At 44.3% G+C, this 17,012-nt stretch overlaps 1 protein-coding gene, 1 long non-coding RNA gene and 1 other non-coding gene across 6 annotated transcripts; 1 reads left to right on the forward strand and 2 right to left on the reverse strand.

Moving 5' to 3' along the window:
- Positions 1 to 314: 314 nt before the first annotated feature.
- Positions 315 to 6,209, reverse strand: LOC133492141 (uncharacterized). Of its 2 annotated transcripts, none has more exons than XR_009792563.1 (4): positions 6,120 to 6,209; positions 2,845 to 2,975; positions 568 to 677; positions 315 to 481 (listed from the first exon to the last, which is right to left on the reverse strand). It is a non-coding gene; the product is annotated as an uncharacterized LOC133492141 (long non-coding RNA). The 2 variants fall into 2 exon arrangements; XR_009792562.1 differs by lacking the exon at positions 6,120 to 6,209 and adding an exon at positions 4,046 to 4,358.
- Positions 6,210 to 12,746: 6,537 nt separating this feature from the next.
- On the forward strand, positions 12,747 to 12,818 carry trnae-uuc (transfer RNA glutamic acid (anticodon UUC)). The gene has a single exon. It is a non-coding gene; the product is annotated as a tRNA-Glu (tRNA).
- A 1,271-nt stretch (positions 12,819 to 14,089) lies between these two features.
- Positions 14,090 to 16,499, reverse strand: LOC133491809 (microfibril-associated glycoprotein 3-like). Of its 3 annotated transcripts, none has more exons than XM_061803427.1 (3): positions 16,264 to 16,499; positions 15,536 to 15,748; positions 14,090 to 15,162 (listed from the first exon to the last, which is right to left on the reverse strand). In XM_061803427.1, the coding sequence occupies exons 2-3, from the start codon at positions 15,729 to 15,731 to the stop codon at positions 14,579 to 14,581; spliced, it is 780 nt and encodes a 259-aa protein (XP_061659411.1). In that variant the 5' UTR covers positions 15,732 to 15,748; positions 16,264 to 16,499; the 3' UTR covers positions 14,090 to 14,578. The 3 variants fall into 3 exon arrangements, with proteins under 3 accessions (XP_061659411.1, XP_061659412.1, XP_061659413.1); XM_061803428.1 differs by lacking the exon at positions 16,264 to 16,499 and adding an exon at positions 15,906 to 16,147; XM_061803429.1 differs by lacking the exon at positions 16,264 to 16,499 and adding an exon at positions 15,236 to 15,374 and having other exon boundaries at positions 15,536 to 15,677.
- Between the last annotated feature and the right edge of the window lie 513 nt (positions 16,500 to 17,012).

Genomic DNA, 17,012 nt, shown 5'->3' on the forward strand with positions numbered 1-17,012 from the left:
TGCAGGAGCCAGCTATCTGCGGGCAGGAGGCGGGTTGCCAGCCAATCGCGGGGCACCTAGGGACAAACCTGCAATCACACCTGCAGGCAATTTAGAGTCTCCATTTGATGAATGTTTTTGGGGATGTGGGAGGAAACCGGAGCGCCTGTCGAAAACCCACGCAGGAACGGGGAGAACAATCAAAACACCACACAGGTAGGACCGGGATTTGAACAAACGAATTGTGAAGCTGACGCCATAACCAGTTGCGCCACCGTGCCGCCCCCACCCCTTTCAAACAGATTAAGAAAATATAAAAACAGAGAAAGAAACTATTTTCTGTCAAGCTTTCTGCTTTTTTTATTGATTGATGTGGCTTTGGAAGAATGGACTGCTTGATGATTTATCAAAATGGATGCTCACTTTCTTGTACAGTAAATGAATTCCTTGAAGGACAATCCAGAAATGTGTTCTCCTGCCAACACGACTGCTTTGATGGTTTCTTTAAAAAAAAAAAAAATGGATTTCAAGGACACAAAAGTGAAAATCCTGTTGGCGTGCAAGTTTGTTTTCCAGGGAATTGTTTACCTCAGGGTGGCTGCGGCAACTACAAAGCAGCAGGCAGGCTCGATTGGACAGGTGATAATTCGATCGAGCAGCTGTTCTGCATGCCTTCCCACCTACCCCCGATGGCAAAACTGCAGCAGCCCAAAAAAAAAAGAAAAAAATAGAGTACATCAAACACATCCAGAAATGATGTGTTTGTGCGTGTTTGCATCTTAAAGCCCAAGTGTCATCCCGATAAACATTCGAAAATAGATATTGTAATGAAAAATACATATAGCATTATTCACTTCAACATAAATATGAGCGGAGAGCGCGTCATCCAGGCACAAAGTTGCCGAAGTGTCATCCGCCGACATCCAAGTGGTCGCCATACTGGCTGCATCTTCTGTCTGTGACGTCACACTGGGACATTCGCCATCGAAAACATGCTGTGGCCCCCAATGTGGGAGGCGAACACGCCCCTTCTGACACGGAAGCTCCTTTCGAAGAAGAGAACATCTCACAACCGAGTGAAGTGACCGGAACCGTATTTAGATGATATGCGGATCACGGCCAAACCGCCGCCCCGCCCGATCCACCTCCACGCGGCGATGATAAAAATGCCACCTCCGAGCGACGACGATGCCGCGACCAAACCACCTCCGATTCGGGGACGACGCGGAAGACTTCACTAGAGACCCCGACGCGGAAGCCTTCGCCGGCGACCCCGACGCGGAAGCCGTCCGACGCGCACATCGGCACATTTAGCACCCCTGTCATGTGTACGCAGATCTTTTGTTACGATACGTATGAGAGAGGGATTACGTGGTCTCCCCCAAACTATTATTATTTTTCGTAGCTGTGTAAACACCTACTTGTCATTTGGAACCCCCGAAGCTCTCGTCCTTTGCACCCGTCCAATCCATTTTTCCCGAAAAACCAGGTCTTTTTGAAAAGTAAGAAGTGTAATATCCAGCAATACAACGAGCCGGCATTTTGGCTAACACGAAGGAACAACGAGCTACCTTCCCGCCCGGTAAAACTAGTAGAAACACACTAGACCGCTTGAGTGCGCTACTGCCCTGTACGTCACTTCCTGCTTCTTCTCGAAAACAAATCCCTCGGGAGGATTTTCATGGCGGGCGTGACAAAAAGCCATATATGTCAAAATCATGTTGTGTGCTGAAAAAAACGGATGGGTCCATTCCGGCTGCCTTTTTTTCCATTAATAACATACCAAAAAAATTGTGCATTTCATGACAGTGGCACTTTAAATTCAGAAAAATACAACACATTTTTGTTTGAAAAATATGCGGGGTAAATATTGAGTCCTATCCAAACAATAATGTTTCTAATAATTATCACTGTGTGTTCAATGACTTCATGTTGTTTATGTAAAGTTCTGGTGTGCGTACAGTACGCATTTCCTGTGTGATGTCACACAGTCAGTTTGCGCTACTGTTTTATTTAAGCTAATGCGCTAGCTAATCGTAAGATGAGCCTCATTTGATAGTGGTTTGTTAGCATTGTAAAAAATGCAACTGTCATGCTCCTGGATTCCAGCCAGGGCTGGGCGTGGCCAGCTAATCTGAAGGTGCACACCTGCGCCTCATGACCTTTGATTAGACCCAGTACATATAGGACCCGGGGGACGACTATTACTCTGCTAGATCGTTGCTCTTCATGCCTCGTTCCCGCACTCCTGCTTTCTCGACTTCTGACCTCCGTGCACCGACCCACGCCTGTTCATTGACCACCCTCGTAAGCCCATTCGTACTGGTACTACGAATTGTTTGGACTGTCTACCTGACCTCAGACCGAATAAAGGTTTCCTCTGTACTGTCTGCCGTCTCTGGAGTCGTGCATTTGGGTTCACCCTTGAGCCCCGCATCGTGACAGCAACAAATAAATACATTTGTTTATGTCACATGGCCTCGTGATTGTGTACGTGTTAGATGGATGCATGGTGCTGATCCTATGGTGATTTTTTTTTTTTTTTTTTTTTTTTTTTTTTTTTGTGATGAGGAATTGGCAATTATTCACAATTTTTTGCGATTCGTGGCATTGCTCAGTCCCTGTCTCTTGCGATTATCTTCAATTTACCCAATAATACAAAAGTTGTTATTCCCAAACGTCGACACGCACACAGAGTAACAACAAAATCCTGTTTTTTGACGTGTTGTGAGTAAAAGCCAGATTGTTAAAAACATGCAAGAAAAAGTTTCCAAAGCAGTGAAGTTCTCCTTTGTGTTTGAAATGAAGGAATTAGTGCGACGCTCCCTTTCGGGCACTGAGACCTGAAAAGTATCCGCGCCGCACCTGCTTCACTTTTGCCGCCACCTGCCATCCAGAAGCACGCGAGGCCTGCTGCGCTCGTGTGCGGCGGCATTCATGTGATTAATGTTCAAATCATGGCCGCCGGCGTCTCTCAGCGTGCGTCGGGCGAACACCTGGAAGAGAAACAAACAGTGAGCTGCTGGAAAAAAAAAAAAAAACCAAAACGAAACAAAAAAAAAAAAGAAAAAGCGCCGTTATTTTCGATTTCCCAAGTCTTTCCGCCGCTTCGCCTCACCTCACTCGCCACCATCCATCACGTCACTCCTTCTTTTGCGTTTGTACGCTAATATAATTTTTCTTTTGTTGTTGATGGGGGGGGACTTTGTTTTTGTAATTGAGAGAGAAATGTGTGAACTGATGCATGTGATTGCTCCTCATTATTAATGTATTTGTTTTTGTATTGCACACATATACATACACACCAACACATATCCAAATAAAACATAATCCAAAGTGGGCCATCTGAGTTTTTACAAGTGTACAAAATGGTTGACGGCATTTGAAATTTCATTAATTATGATGCAACCGCATCTCATTGAATACTTATTCAGTTCATGTAGTTCTATTTAAAAACTGAAATTTCGGTAGACTCACAATACAGCGAAATATGCAATTATCCAGGCATCTATTATCCAAGCCGCTTATCCTCACAAAGGTCACAGGAGAGCTGGAGCCCAACCCAGCCAGCTTCGGGTGAAAGGACAGGGCTGCTTAAAAAAACCAAAAACATACTGGTAGAAATCACTGAGACACAGCAATAACACGCTAGCCCACCGCCAACAGGGCCGGACCGGTAAAAGTCACTTCCTCGGCACATATAGTCGGTCTCACTCTTACCGAACACGAGATATTTACAAAGAAAGACGGTACACAGAGAGTTTAATGCGAGCTCTGCCGCGCTAACAGGGCTGGTTAAAAAAAAAACATACTGGTAAAAATCAATGAGACACAGCAGCATCATGCTAGCACAGCGCTAACTGGGCCAAACCACTAAAAGTCACTTCCTCGGCACATATGTTCGGTCTCACTCTTCCCTTTTCCACTTGAGCGCCACATTGCCGGACGTTATGAAAAATGCACAAATAAGCCGCATCACCGCATTAAGCGCAGTGTTGAAAGCGTGTGAAAAAAATTGCGGCTTATAGGCCGGAAATTACGGCGCACGTGTCTCGTCACCGCTTACGTTCAAATGTCCGTGGGTTGCAACACGACGACAATGTGCCGTTCGTCAGCCGATCTGAGGTGTTAGCATCGATCTAGCCAAACTTTAAGGCAAAGTTGTGTCGTTGTTTGAAATATGCAACTCGTCATTGCTTTTGTTTGATGTGCGGTATGACGGTCAACTTCAAGTGGGAGTGTTAATAAAGATTTCATTAACTGTAATTTCTTTTGAAGTCGGGTGAGTTGGCTACCAGTTTTTTTTTTGCCCGCCAAGTCAAAGCAGAATCTCGGCCCATATCCCAAAAAGCTCCCAAGTCGGGTCACTCGTATCCCGAGGGCGGGTGCCACCCTACATGCTACAATACACTAATCTACAGTATAGAAGCATTTTTTATTCCCCTTTATCCTTCATGAATAGTAAGAGAAAACGACATTTAGAGCTATAAATAGATATCTGTAAATCACCTCTCTTAAAGAAAAGTAACGAGTGAGTTGTCAAAGGGAATTTCACCACGTGGATGGTTTGACAAAAAAAGCAATTTCATAACATAAAAGATTCTGTCCTCGCTGTTCGACATCTGATGTGGGCGCAAAAAAAAAAAAAAAAATCAAACAAAGACACGCGCTCTGATCAAAGCCGGATCCACACACCCTTGATTAAGTCTCAGCCCGACAATAAGACGGGGCCTGCAGTTCTTTCGTGGAGGTAGCGACAATCATTTTTCGTCTCGGTCCACGGTTAAAAAGGAAAAGAGCTTCAGTTGGCAAATGTGCAATTACTGGAGAGAGAATACCAAGCATGCTCGGAATGCCGTCGCGATACTGATCATGTATTCGTTTGCGCATTTAAGATGCTACGCGAGGATTTTTATTTTGATGTATTGCAGTCGCTAAAGCTTTGATCGACTCCTACCAGGGAATTCTGTCCAATTGATGTTCGAATGATTTATGGGAGCCCGAATCGTATCCATTTTTTTTTCAAACGTGTGTATACTTGTGAAAATGTCTGTATTTTAGGACCCACTTAGGAGAGCCATCTTGAAAGATGGAGGGGAAAAAAAATCATTTTATTTCCAATTCTAGCTAGCACTTTGATGTATTCACACGAAGGAATTTGTGCAAATGAGACCCAACCGGAAGCAGATATCCAACACAGATGGATGACGCTAAAGAATGAAAATGTATTTATTTTGCTTATGCAATTTAAAGTAGGCGGAGCATGGCGTGAATGCATTATGATCATTTCGAGAATTCCGAAAAAAAAAAAAAAAAAACAGCCCCTGGCACGAGTTTGACCAATTGACACAGAATTTGGCGGTTGACTCCATCACAACAGGACTCACCCACTGATCTAAAAATAAAAATTACAAAAATTGGATAGCGCATACACATCGAGCGGTATGTCGAGTGGTTGAAGCCTGTTGGCCGCCATCTTGGTACTCCTAAACCGTGTGGCAGACATGATTTTCAGGTTGGATTATGGCGGGGTTTTTCCTCAAAAGTTTGGCATGTCGAATTCAAACTGGTCGTGTGAGCTTGACATTTTTTCAGTTCTGGTAACATGAAGGATTTTCAATTAGACTTGGTAAGCCAAAAAAAAAAAAAGGCTAAATGCAAAGGAAAGACATTTAACACCGTGACTACCACAAGACACCTTGCATATTACCTCGGGGCCGATTTCCGTGACATGATAATTTTTCCCAAAATACGCTATGAAGCACTATATCAAAACAAAAAAATAAGCATTTTTTTTCATTAAAACATTACATTTTAAGTCAGTTATATATATTTTTGGAAATAAGGAATCGCAATGGGAAAATACATGCTAATTTATTTCATTTGTTGTCGCATTTCAGACAAAATATTTAAACTTGTTTCCTCGCATTTGATTTGAAAAATCTAATTCAATTTACAGAGTTCTGTATTATGAAATTAATCAAAAATGTCATAAGAAAATGCGTTTTCATGCTCATCTCATCAAAGTATTTACATCGGGAGTTTTTTTCCACGAAAAAACGTCGGCTTATAAAGGTGAAGCAGAGAGTGAACAGCGAACAACAACAACCCCAAGCAAAACTTTGTTCAAGTGGACTCACTTGAAAAATCTCAGTGAAACGCAACAGGAAGGCGGCCATTGTGGTTTGACGCAACTATTCTTTTTCTAGGGCTGAGATTGTTAAAGTGTGGTACGCGGGTTCCCTCTAGTGGAATGTGAAATAATTACTACCGAAGTACACTTCAGTTGTAAAGCTCTTTCACTTTTAGGTTCATCTGCATTCATCTTAACTGTAAATGTCCGTTTTCCAAGCCACCTATCCTCACAAGGGTGACAAGAGTGCTGGAGCTTATCCCAGTTAACATTGAGCGAGAGGCAGACTACGCCCTGAAGTGGACGCCAAGGAGTCACAGGGGACAGACATCGAGACCATCATTGAGCGGGAATCGATCCCACGCTTCTCGCATCAAAGGCAGGCATGTGTCCCACTGATCCATCATCCATCCATCCATTTTCTAAGCCGCTTATCCTGACGAGGGTCCTGGGAGAGCTGGAGCCTATCCCAGCTGTCAATGGACAGGAGGCAGCTTAACTGTTTGTCATCAAACATTTATTTTGTCATAAATGTTACTAAACATTTCATGTTATACATTTTTATCAAATCAATACTTAAGCACAGCTTTTTAAAAATTTTATTTGACTGAATAGGCAGCTCACCCATGGTCGACTTTAATGTCAAGCATCCATTCATCGCCCCCCCTCCCACTTATCCTCATGAGGAAATAATAAATAATAATCTAATATTGACATTTAAGTGGGGTGTTAGTTCAAACTGGAAAATGTTACGGTGAATTACATTAATAGTAGTAAAACATCTCATTTTTTTATGAACGGCGAGGTCTACTATCCGAGTTTGTGGGTCGTTATAGGAAGGACAAGAATATTTCAGATGAAAATTTGATTTTGTGTTAATCGACAGGCAATTATGCTACAAGGCTAAAAAATGTAAATTTTGACAATTTATTCACATATCATAATTTAAATAGAATTTATTTACCAGTTTTCAATATTTTCCCATAATTTTGGGAAATCAAATCAAATGGGTTTTTTGTTTTTGTTTTGTTTTTTGATAGGTGAAATGACCTGAGGAAGATGGAACTCTCTAATAGCATCCGAGCTCCTTCAGAGCGCGTGCGGATTGGTGGCCAATAAAGAAAACAGCTTTCGGTTCAATAAGTTCAGTAAGTTGTCTGCGCGGCGTTTCCATCAGGCGGCTTTGCGTCCCCTTGTTTACGCAAGCTGTTGCTCGGTTCCTTCCACCGCTAAACGCTCCCTCGTCAATCTGTTGAGTTTGCGGCCAAATGAGCAAACGCGCATTGATGGTGTTTGCCGGCGACTGCTCCAAACGACTTTGACAAAGGCGGCCAGGCAGATGAGACGCTCGTTTCATCCTTGCCAGGACGCATTTGGATTTCGAGGGGGTGGTCTTTGCCTTTCATTTGGATCATTCGAGTAAAACACTAGTTCGATGCAGCAAGTGGAGTTTATATCCCACCCAGTTTCGTTGTATCTGCACCATACAAGGACAATGAGGGATTTTTATTGTTTGGCAGTTTTGTCCATCCATCCCTTTTCTTCACCGCTTATCCTCACAAGGGTCACGGGGAGCCCCGGAGCCTATGCCTATGTATCGAGAAAAACACCCGCACTCACAATCACAACGAGGGGCAATTTAGAGCGTCCAATTAATGTTGCATCTTTTTTGGGATGTGGGAGGAAACCGGAGTGCCCGGAGGAAACCCGCGCAGGCACCGGGAGAACATGCAAACTCCACACAGGCTGGGCCGGGCTCGAACCCAGGTCCTCAGAACTGTGAGGCCAACGCTTAACCAGCTGATCCACCGTGCCGCCTTGGTAGTTTTGTATTGTAGTGTATTTTATTCTGCTATTATTGCTCTTATTCTTGGCCTCACAGGTCTGAGGTCCCGGGTTCAACCCCGAACCCGCCTGTGTGGAGTTTGCAGGTTCTTCCTGTGCCTGCGTGGGTTTTCTCCAGGCACACATCCCTAAAACATGCAACAATAATTGGACACTCTAGATTGCCCCAAAGTGTGATTGTGAGTGCGGTTGTTTGTCTCGATGTGCCCTGCGATTGGCTGGCAACCAGTTCAGGGTGTACCCCGCCTCCTGCTTGTTGACAGCTGGGATAGGCTCCACCACTCCCAGTGACCCTCGTGAGGATAAGCGGCAAAGTGGATGGATGGATGGATGGATAAATTGCCCCCAGGTGTGATTGTGAGTGCAGGTGTTTGTCTCGACGTGCCCTGCGTTTGGCTGGCAACCAGTTCAGGTTGTACCCCGCATCGTGCCCTTTGACAACTGGGATAGGCTCCGGCGCTCCCCGCGACTCTTGTGAGGATAAGCGTCTAAGAAAATGGATGGATGTATTCTGCTATTCCCCTTTAAGGCGACGTAGAATGAATCCCCACATATTTGTGATTTTGGAGTTCGCAAAGTCACTTATTGGTTGATTTTTTTTTTCTTGCAATTTGCAGTTTTAATCACAGTAATTATAAGGAGCGTAATTATTATTATTATTTTTTGGGACAACTATTATCTGTTATGCAGAGAAAACTTGCTTACTCACTTTTTTCTTTTTTTTTTACCCAATCCCCCACTTATTACCAGGTTTTTTTTCACCTGATCCCATGTTTTGTCCTATTTTTTTTTCATTTTTTTTTTCATGGAAATTACATTTTTTGGGTCCGGGTTTTGCCAATGTATTAAAAAAGAGAAAGAAAAGAAACGTATACTTAAGAAAACAAGATTGCCGTGCCAAGCTTTGTAGCAGTATGTCTAAAAAGATTTGAGGTTAATGTAAGTGATGCCAAAGGTGTGTCAAATAAAAAATATTGCGCAAAGGCTTTGAATACTTGAATACTAAATCACATTTCTTTCAAAAGAAAAACTTAATTCCCCATTGTTATTATGGAGTGCTGTCTGTCAATTTTTTTTTTTAAATGAAAAGCTGACTATATTAAATTTAGGAAGAATTCTATGGATGCTATTATACATGCTAGTTGGTGAGATTACAGTCTCGTCATTCCGTCAACCCTTTGGTAAATACATTTATTCAATATGCTTGCAGTTCATGTACTTGGATTCATTTACCGGCCAGTTGTCGTGACCCAAATCCGACCGAATGTTACAGCTCATTCCGGGCCTTGGCAAACCCGAACACACTGAGACTGGCTCCCTGACAGTGAATTATGTAAATACAAGCAGATCTGCCAGCCCCATTTGCATGGAGGCCTGAATAGTAACAGTTATTACATTGGTGTCATCCAAGTGTTATTTCTCACCTGTGTTAGAAAAACACACAAGTGGGAGGAGGAAGCAGAGGAGGAGGAGGAGGAGGAGGAGGAGGAGGCAGGTCAATGAATATTTCATGAGTTTCATCACTGCATATTTATCATGCGTTCTACCATTCAGTCAATCCGTCTACTTTCTCGCCACTGGGCGATCTTTAACCTGGCTAGCAAAAAAAAAAAAACAAAAAAAGAAAGTCAGGCATCTCATTTGACAGTCCCGCCGAGGGACTTATCGTCTGTCGTCTTGACGATGAGGACGGGACGTAAACGAGGGATTCGGCGGAAATCTACAGCGGGAGTAGGAATTTATACAGTTGTAAATATATATCCAAGCTATGTGTGGCATAACAATCACACGCTCAACTAAGTCAACACACGTAAGTCAAAGCAACCACGCAATTGTGTCAAAACATCCATCCATTGTCTAAGCCACTTATCCTCACAAGGGTCGCCGGAATTCTGGAGCCTATCCCAGCTATTTATGGGGAGGAAGCGGGGTACACCCAGAACTGGTTGCCAGGCACATCGAAGCACACAACTATTTGCGCTCATAACCACATTTATCCATCCATTCTTTGCCAGACAGTGGCCCATTGACCACGTTCAGATTTCAAATCATCTTTCCCCAATTAAATGTATGGAAATCCCATTAACCCCGCCCCCAACAACCTCCTCCCAAAATGTTGATTTGAAATTGTCCAAATCCTCTGAATTTCAGTCTCTCAACAGTAAATATTCTCCAATTTCTGCCATCCTCCACGAAAACAGATTGATTATTCATCCATCCATTTTCTTTGCTGCATATCCCTACGAGGGTCGAGGGAATGTTAGACTGGTTGCTGGTCAATCGCAGGGCACGTTGAGACAAATGGCCGCACTCACAATCACACCTAGGGGCAATTGAGAGTGTCCAATTAATGTTGCATATTTTTGGGGATGTGGGAGGAAACTGGAGAAAGCCCACGTAGGCACTGGGAGAACCTGCAAACTCCACACAGGCGGGTCTGGGATTGAACCCGGGACCACAGAATTGTGAGGCCAACACTTTCCAGACGATCTATCGTGCTGCCCTCATAACCACACGTAAGGGCAATTTATAGTCTCCGATTAATGGTGGCAAAACAATCACTTTAAAATATGTGCCGACATTCATCCATCCATCCACTTTGCCGCTTATCCTCATGAGGGTCACGGGGAGTGCTGGAGCTATCCCAGCTTTCAACAGGCACAAGGCGGGGTACAACCTGGACCGGTTGCCAGCCAATCGCAGGGCATATCGAGACAAACAACCACACTCACTCACAATCACACTTTGGGGCAACTTAGCGTGTCCAATTATTGTTGCATGTTTTTGCAACTAACACGCAAAAACGTGATTGAACCCGGGACCTCAGAACTGTTAGGCCATCGCTTTACCTGCCGATCCATCGCGCTGCCCTCATAACCACGCGTAAGGGCAATTTAAAATCTCAGATTAACGGCGGAAAAACAATCACTTAAAAATATGTGGCGACATAACAGTCACTCACTTCTGGAGTCAAACAAATCATTTGCGAAACTCTTTGTGATGAAACAAGCACACTGTAGTGTGGAGTCAAAACAAATCACGTGTGGCACGACAACCAGATTTGTGTGGTCAAAATGATCATTTTTCGTGTCATATTTGCCATAACACTCGGACAGTCCAGGAGTCAAACCAATCATTTGCAAAGCTAAGTGTGACATATTAATCATTCTGGTGGAATCGAAATAATAATCAAAAAAAAAAAAAAAACTGGCAAAGCTATTTGTGCCATCATTCTCACAGGAGAAATATAAATGCTACATGTGGACAAACACGAGCTTCCGGAGCCGAAACAGTCACTCGCAAAACTATGTCGGACAAAACAAACAAACAAACAAAACAAAACAACAACAACAACAAAAAACGCGCTCCACATGAAAACCATCACTCTAAAAGCATTGTGTAGCATAACAATCACACACGTTGGGAGTCAAAACTCTAAAATAGTTGCATGACGCAGCGATCACAAACTCGCGAGGTCAAAACAATCACGAAAGCCACAAAGCTTGGCGTGGCATAACAATCACACACTCGTGCTGATAAAAAAAAAAAAACCAAATCATTCGCAAAGCTTTCAATGGCATAAAAATCACATAATTCACGACGACAGACCAATAATTGCCCCTAGGTGTGATTCCTGAGTGCGAGTGTCGTCTGTGATTGGCCGATTCAGGTTGTACCCCGCCTCCTGCCTGTTGTCAGCTGGGATGGCCTCCGCCAATCCTCGTGAGGATAAGCGGCTCAGAAAAAAAAAGGATAGGTGGACGTTTAAGAGACATGTTAAGGTAATATCAAAGCCCTTCGTGGGATTACAAACGCACGCTAGTGAATTCAAAACAATCAACGGGATATTAATATTTTGCCAACAAATTCGGAGCGTAAACACACACACACACACACCACACACACACACACGTGACTGAGATCCTCACAGCTGCTCAGCTAATGAAGGAAAATGCCATCAAACGCATCGTCTGTCATCCTTTAGGCTCTCATTCGCGTCCACTTTCCTTTTTAGTGTGACTACACAGAAAATGGGGGGGGGGACCCAGACTTCATATAAATGTCATTTTATATAATGCATAGCTCATTGACACACATTGTTCTATTTCACACACACACACACACACACACACACACCACACACACACACACACACACACACACACACACACACACACACAGACGCAAAAAATCTATTTGCAGTCCAATCGATGCACGTGGCTCACCTCCGCGACATCTTGTGGGGGGAAAAAAAATAATAATAAAAATTCAAATCCTTCAAATCTCGTCTCGGTTCTTGCCTTCACGGGGCCCGGCGTGATGAATGATCTCTGGGGCCAATCAATTCTATTTAGATAAACTCGCCTCCGGAGACGACAGGTCTGGGGGAAGGAGGATGGATTTTCTTTTTATTCGTTTATTTGTCCATTTATTTCGGAGTCAACAACACGGAGGCCCAAGGTGATTTTGGGGTGTCGCGCTGCTCTCCGACCTGATGCTCCACAGACAGGAATACTCTCACCCTGTAATACATAAATGAAAAAATTACAGACGCTTTTATCGCAATAAAAATTTATAAATAACGGAAGGACTGATACGACTTCACACGTAAAAAGTCTACTCGTAAACTTGACCGAAAGTGCATTGTTTTGGCCCGCATCCCGTTTTTTTCCATGTTTCTTGGAGCTAAAATAAATAATAAATATTATTAATTTTGATTATGTATTTATTTTTGGACTTCACGCCTAGCACTGTTCATTTTAAAAAGGTGATGGTAAGCGCGTATGAGTCCCATATGGTCTAGCGGTTAGGATTCCTGGTTTTCACCCAGGCGGCCCGGGTTCGACTCCCGGTATGGGAACGACTCCTTTTTCTTCAAAAAGGAAAAAAAAAATAGCTGCTCAAATAATGTACGGAGAAAATTTCTCTACTCGACTTGACATAAGAGTGGCACAGCGGAGCAGCTGTAAAGTGCTTCCTACACAGTTGTAAGGTCCATGGTTCAATCCAACCCCCACCTGTGGGGAGTTGGTAGCTTCTCCCCCGTGCCTGCGTGGCGTTTCTCCGGGCACACGTCCCAAAAACATGCAACATTAATTGGACGCTCTAAAATTGCCCCGAGGTGTGATTGTGAGCGTGGGTGTTTGTCTGCATGTGCCCCGCGATTGGCCGGCAACCAGTTCAGGGTGTATCTACCCTGCCTCCTGCCCATTGACTGCTTGGATAGGCTCCAGCCCTCCCCGCGACCCTTGTGAGGATAAGCGGCAAAGAAAAGGAATGAATGGATTAATCGGAGACTCTAAATTGCCCCGAGGTGTGATTGTGAGTGCGGGTGTTTGTCTCCATGTCCCCTGCGATTGGCTGGCAACCAGTTCAGTGTGTACCCGGGTCCCTGTCAGATGACACCTGGGATTGGCTCCGGCACTCCCGCGACCCTTGTGAGGATAAGCGGCTCGGAAAATGGATGGACGGGTTTATTACGGAAGCCTTATATGTGGTCGTTTTGCTTTGCGAAGAAAGTCCGCAAATGCCGTACACATCAGGCACTTTAACGTAGAGAAATTCCATGACGCATCCCCCCCAAATTGTCCCAAATTACACAGTAGGAAACGTAATGCTAAATAAAATAATTCCCCCCCCCTTCACAATCCATTCCCATCGAGGCACGCGGTGTTCAATTTTCACTTACAAATGTTGTTTATTTCACTCATATTTTGAAGAAGAGTGAATAACATGGACTCAAAAATACCAGAAAGTGGTGAAGTGCAAATAAAATTTGAAAGTTTGTATTCCAACCAGTGAACTCAACTTCTGAAAAATGACACAGCGCCCCTCTGTGGCCGAATGGATTCACAACACAGACACCCTAAAAGCCTTTTCAATGTTGTTTTCATTCTTTGAAAATACATTTCAAAAATCTTTTGAGAATAAAGTCGTTTTTTTAAAATATCTGTATTCTGCATTAAAAAAATCCTCCAAAAGTATATTTACAAGGGAAAACATTTTTTCTTAGTGACGAGCTACCGAGAGGCACACAAGAGCAGTTTAACAGGTAGTGAACACTTAAGGAGATTTTGAGCAATATTTTGCCGCTCCTGGTGCAAGTTTCCTGTAAAAATGAACACAAAACAATGAAAACGACAAAATATGTATTTATTCAAATCACATCAACACTGACTTACGTAGGTCCACTAGCTTGACGCTATCACACGATACAAAACGCCACAGATGGACAGGCTAACGAAACTAGCGCTGAAGTCGAGGTAATTATAAACCTTTGAAACCAAGCAGTAGTAACACATGCAGAGAAAGCAAACAACAATACTCAAGCGCATTTATTATTTATCCACGTGAAAAACGACCACAATTATTGCAATTGAGTTGACTTGGTTTCATCCTCATCACGTGTGTGGGGCCGAAAGCGCCTGTGACAAAATCTTGGTCAATTTCACATTTTTCCACAAAATCATACTAATCGCTAAATCTTCACCACCTCGGTTTGTTATCATGAATTGTTTTGAATGCTTTTCAGTCTTTGAGGGTACAATGCTAATCACTCATTAAACGTGGCGTTTCCCCCCCGCCCAAAGTTCCTTGACGAGGGCCTCCTCCTCCTCCTCGTCACGCCGTGCGAACCGACGCATCCGTGCGGGCACCCTCGCTTGCTCGTTCATCGCCCGCCATCAACCCCGCGGCCGCCGCCCCCCCGTCGTCGCGCGCCTCGGCGGGCTCGCCGCCGCCCACCCCTTCGGCGCCGGCGCGGCAGTTGAGTAGCAGCGGCGGCAGCGGGACGCTGCGGGCCAACTCCTCCATGTGCCGCGCAAACTCTTTGGTCTTGTACTGCGTGACCTTAGCCAGCTCCAGCGTCTTGGCCGACGTGACGATGGGGATGTGGCGGGCGATTTCCAGGGCCTTTTGGAGCTTCTCGGCGCCGTCGGTGCGGAAGAAGTCGTTGATGGCTCGCTCCGTCTTCCTCAGGTGGCTGCGGACCATGCTCAGTAGGGCCACATTGAGGACCATGGTCATGGAGAAGGCGGCCAGGCACACGCCCACGTAGTACACGCCCAGGCCGCTGTGGGTGTACGCCACGCGGACGGTCACGCTGTAGTTGCCGCCCTCCGTCACGCACGTGTACCGGCCGCGGTCCTCGAAGGAAACGGCCGTGATGTTGAGTTGCCCCATTTCTTGGATAAGCCACTTACCGCCTGGAGGGACAAAAACCACGGGTGTTAAGTCGCCCTATTTCCTCCATGCGCTGCGGCGACGCGTCTTGTTTACCCAATAAGCCACTTCCCGACTGCGGTGACAAGAAGACTGGGATGATAAAATTAAATTGAGTGGCCCTGTTTCGTCGATAAGCCATTTACGACCTGCGGTGACATACCCCCGTTTCCTCAATAAATCACTTCCCCGGCAGCTAGGACGAAACAAACGGGATGATTAATGTTAAACTTCCATTTCCTCGACAAGCCCCTTCCCACCTTGCGTGATGCTAAATTACTGTTTCCTCGATAAGCCACTTCCTGTCAACAGGAACTAAAAAAGAACTCCTTTGGCCCATGGAGGACTCTCTCCTACCTGGGACCTCGACTAGCAGACGTCCGCCAGGACCGTACCACTTGACATCACCGCGGACCTCCGTCAGGTTGCACTCGATCAGCGCGTCGGTTCCCTCTTTCAACACGACGCCGGCGGACACAGTCTGCGCCTCCGAGCGGTTCTGTGCGCCATCCACAGCATGCGCGCAGAGGAGCAGTAGCACAGCCGTTAGCATGTTGACGAGAATCAGACCTGCAAAAACGGGTCAGGTGACATTTTTACACCCCCTCATCATCAGCCGCTGTATTCACACGTAGAGTGGAACCTCCGACCGATATATCGCAAAACTACAATGAATTGAAATTATTCAAATTTTTAATACAAATGTGAAATTGTGAGTTGGAATCACCTGAGCACTCGGGTGACGAATTCCTACATCATTAGATTACATAACTAGCTTGTCCTCCGTGGACAGACCCTTTTCTGTGTCGAGTAAGACCCACTTCCAGGTCTATGGTTATCATCACCCTTCTCTCATAATATCAAACAAACAACAATAAACAACAAAAAAGTCAAAGAAAAAAATAAAAGTAGTATTGGAATTAGTACGTTCTGAGCATGCTCAAATTAAGCCTTACTGGGTTTGGACACCACGTGGGATGTTTTAACTCTACAATTGCGGGCCGTTTTAGGAAATTGGAGGTTTCACTGTAAATGACGCGCGCACACACATGCAAAAAATATGATAGAAAATGATTTATACTTACTGATTACTTGTACTGAGGCTTAGCATCAAAATCGTCAACCAACACAGGTGATTCACAACTTTTCAACGGTTATTAATTATGTGAATGTATACAATCACTCGATGTTGAACCCCCAAATTCTCTTGTTGATGTTAGTGCATCATTAAAATAAAATAAAATAACAACCAAAATTCGCTTGAGTCGTGTCGTCTACTTCCGCGTTCAGGTAAGGAAGTAGTGGAGTCAAAGGGGTGGGCGTGGTTTGTCAGGTAACGCTATGGACAAACAAAGCATTTTTTTTTTGTTCAAAATAAACACATTCATTTATTGTTCTGTTTATATTTACACGGAGAGTGTATATGTGGTCACAATGTGTTTATATTTACAGAAATATCGTACTCATTTGCAACTCTCGAGGCAAACGCAAAGTTGTTTCCCACCACTGTGTTTCTGTGACCAATAGGAGCAGAGGGAGAGGGCGTGGTCTATTCTCATCCTAATCCACTCCGACAAGCGTCGTCTTTTTTCTTAATTGCACTTCAGTGCATATAAATAAAATGGGCAAGTGAAGCCTTATGCGACTCTCCAAACAATTGTGCTGAAAAAGATTCAAAGCTTCAATGCTGCCGCGACGGTGACATCTGGTGGACAACTGAAGCCATAGCAGCCTCTCAAGAACACGATTGGAGCACTGCCACTGTTGCTCATTTATAATGATTAAATTATGAATACAATAAAATTTGATGATTTTTTTTAAAGGAAAACATTTG

Source organism: Syngnathoides biaculeatus, chromosome 18 (assembly GCF_019802595.1).
Source record: "Syngnathoides biaculeatus isolate LvHL_M chromosome 18, ASM1980259v1, whole genome shotgun sequence".
Classification (NCBI taxonomy): Eukaryota; Metazoa; Chordata; class Actinopteri; order Syngnathiformes; family Syngnathidae; genus Syngnathoides; species Syngnathoides biaculeatus.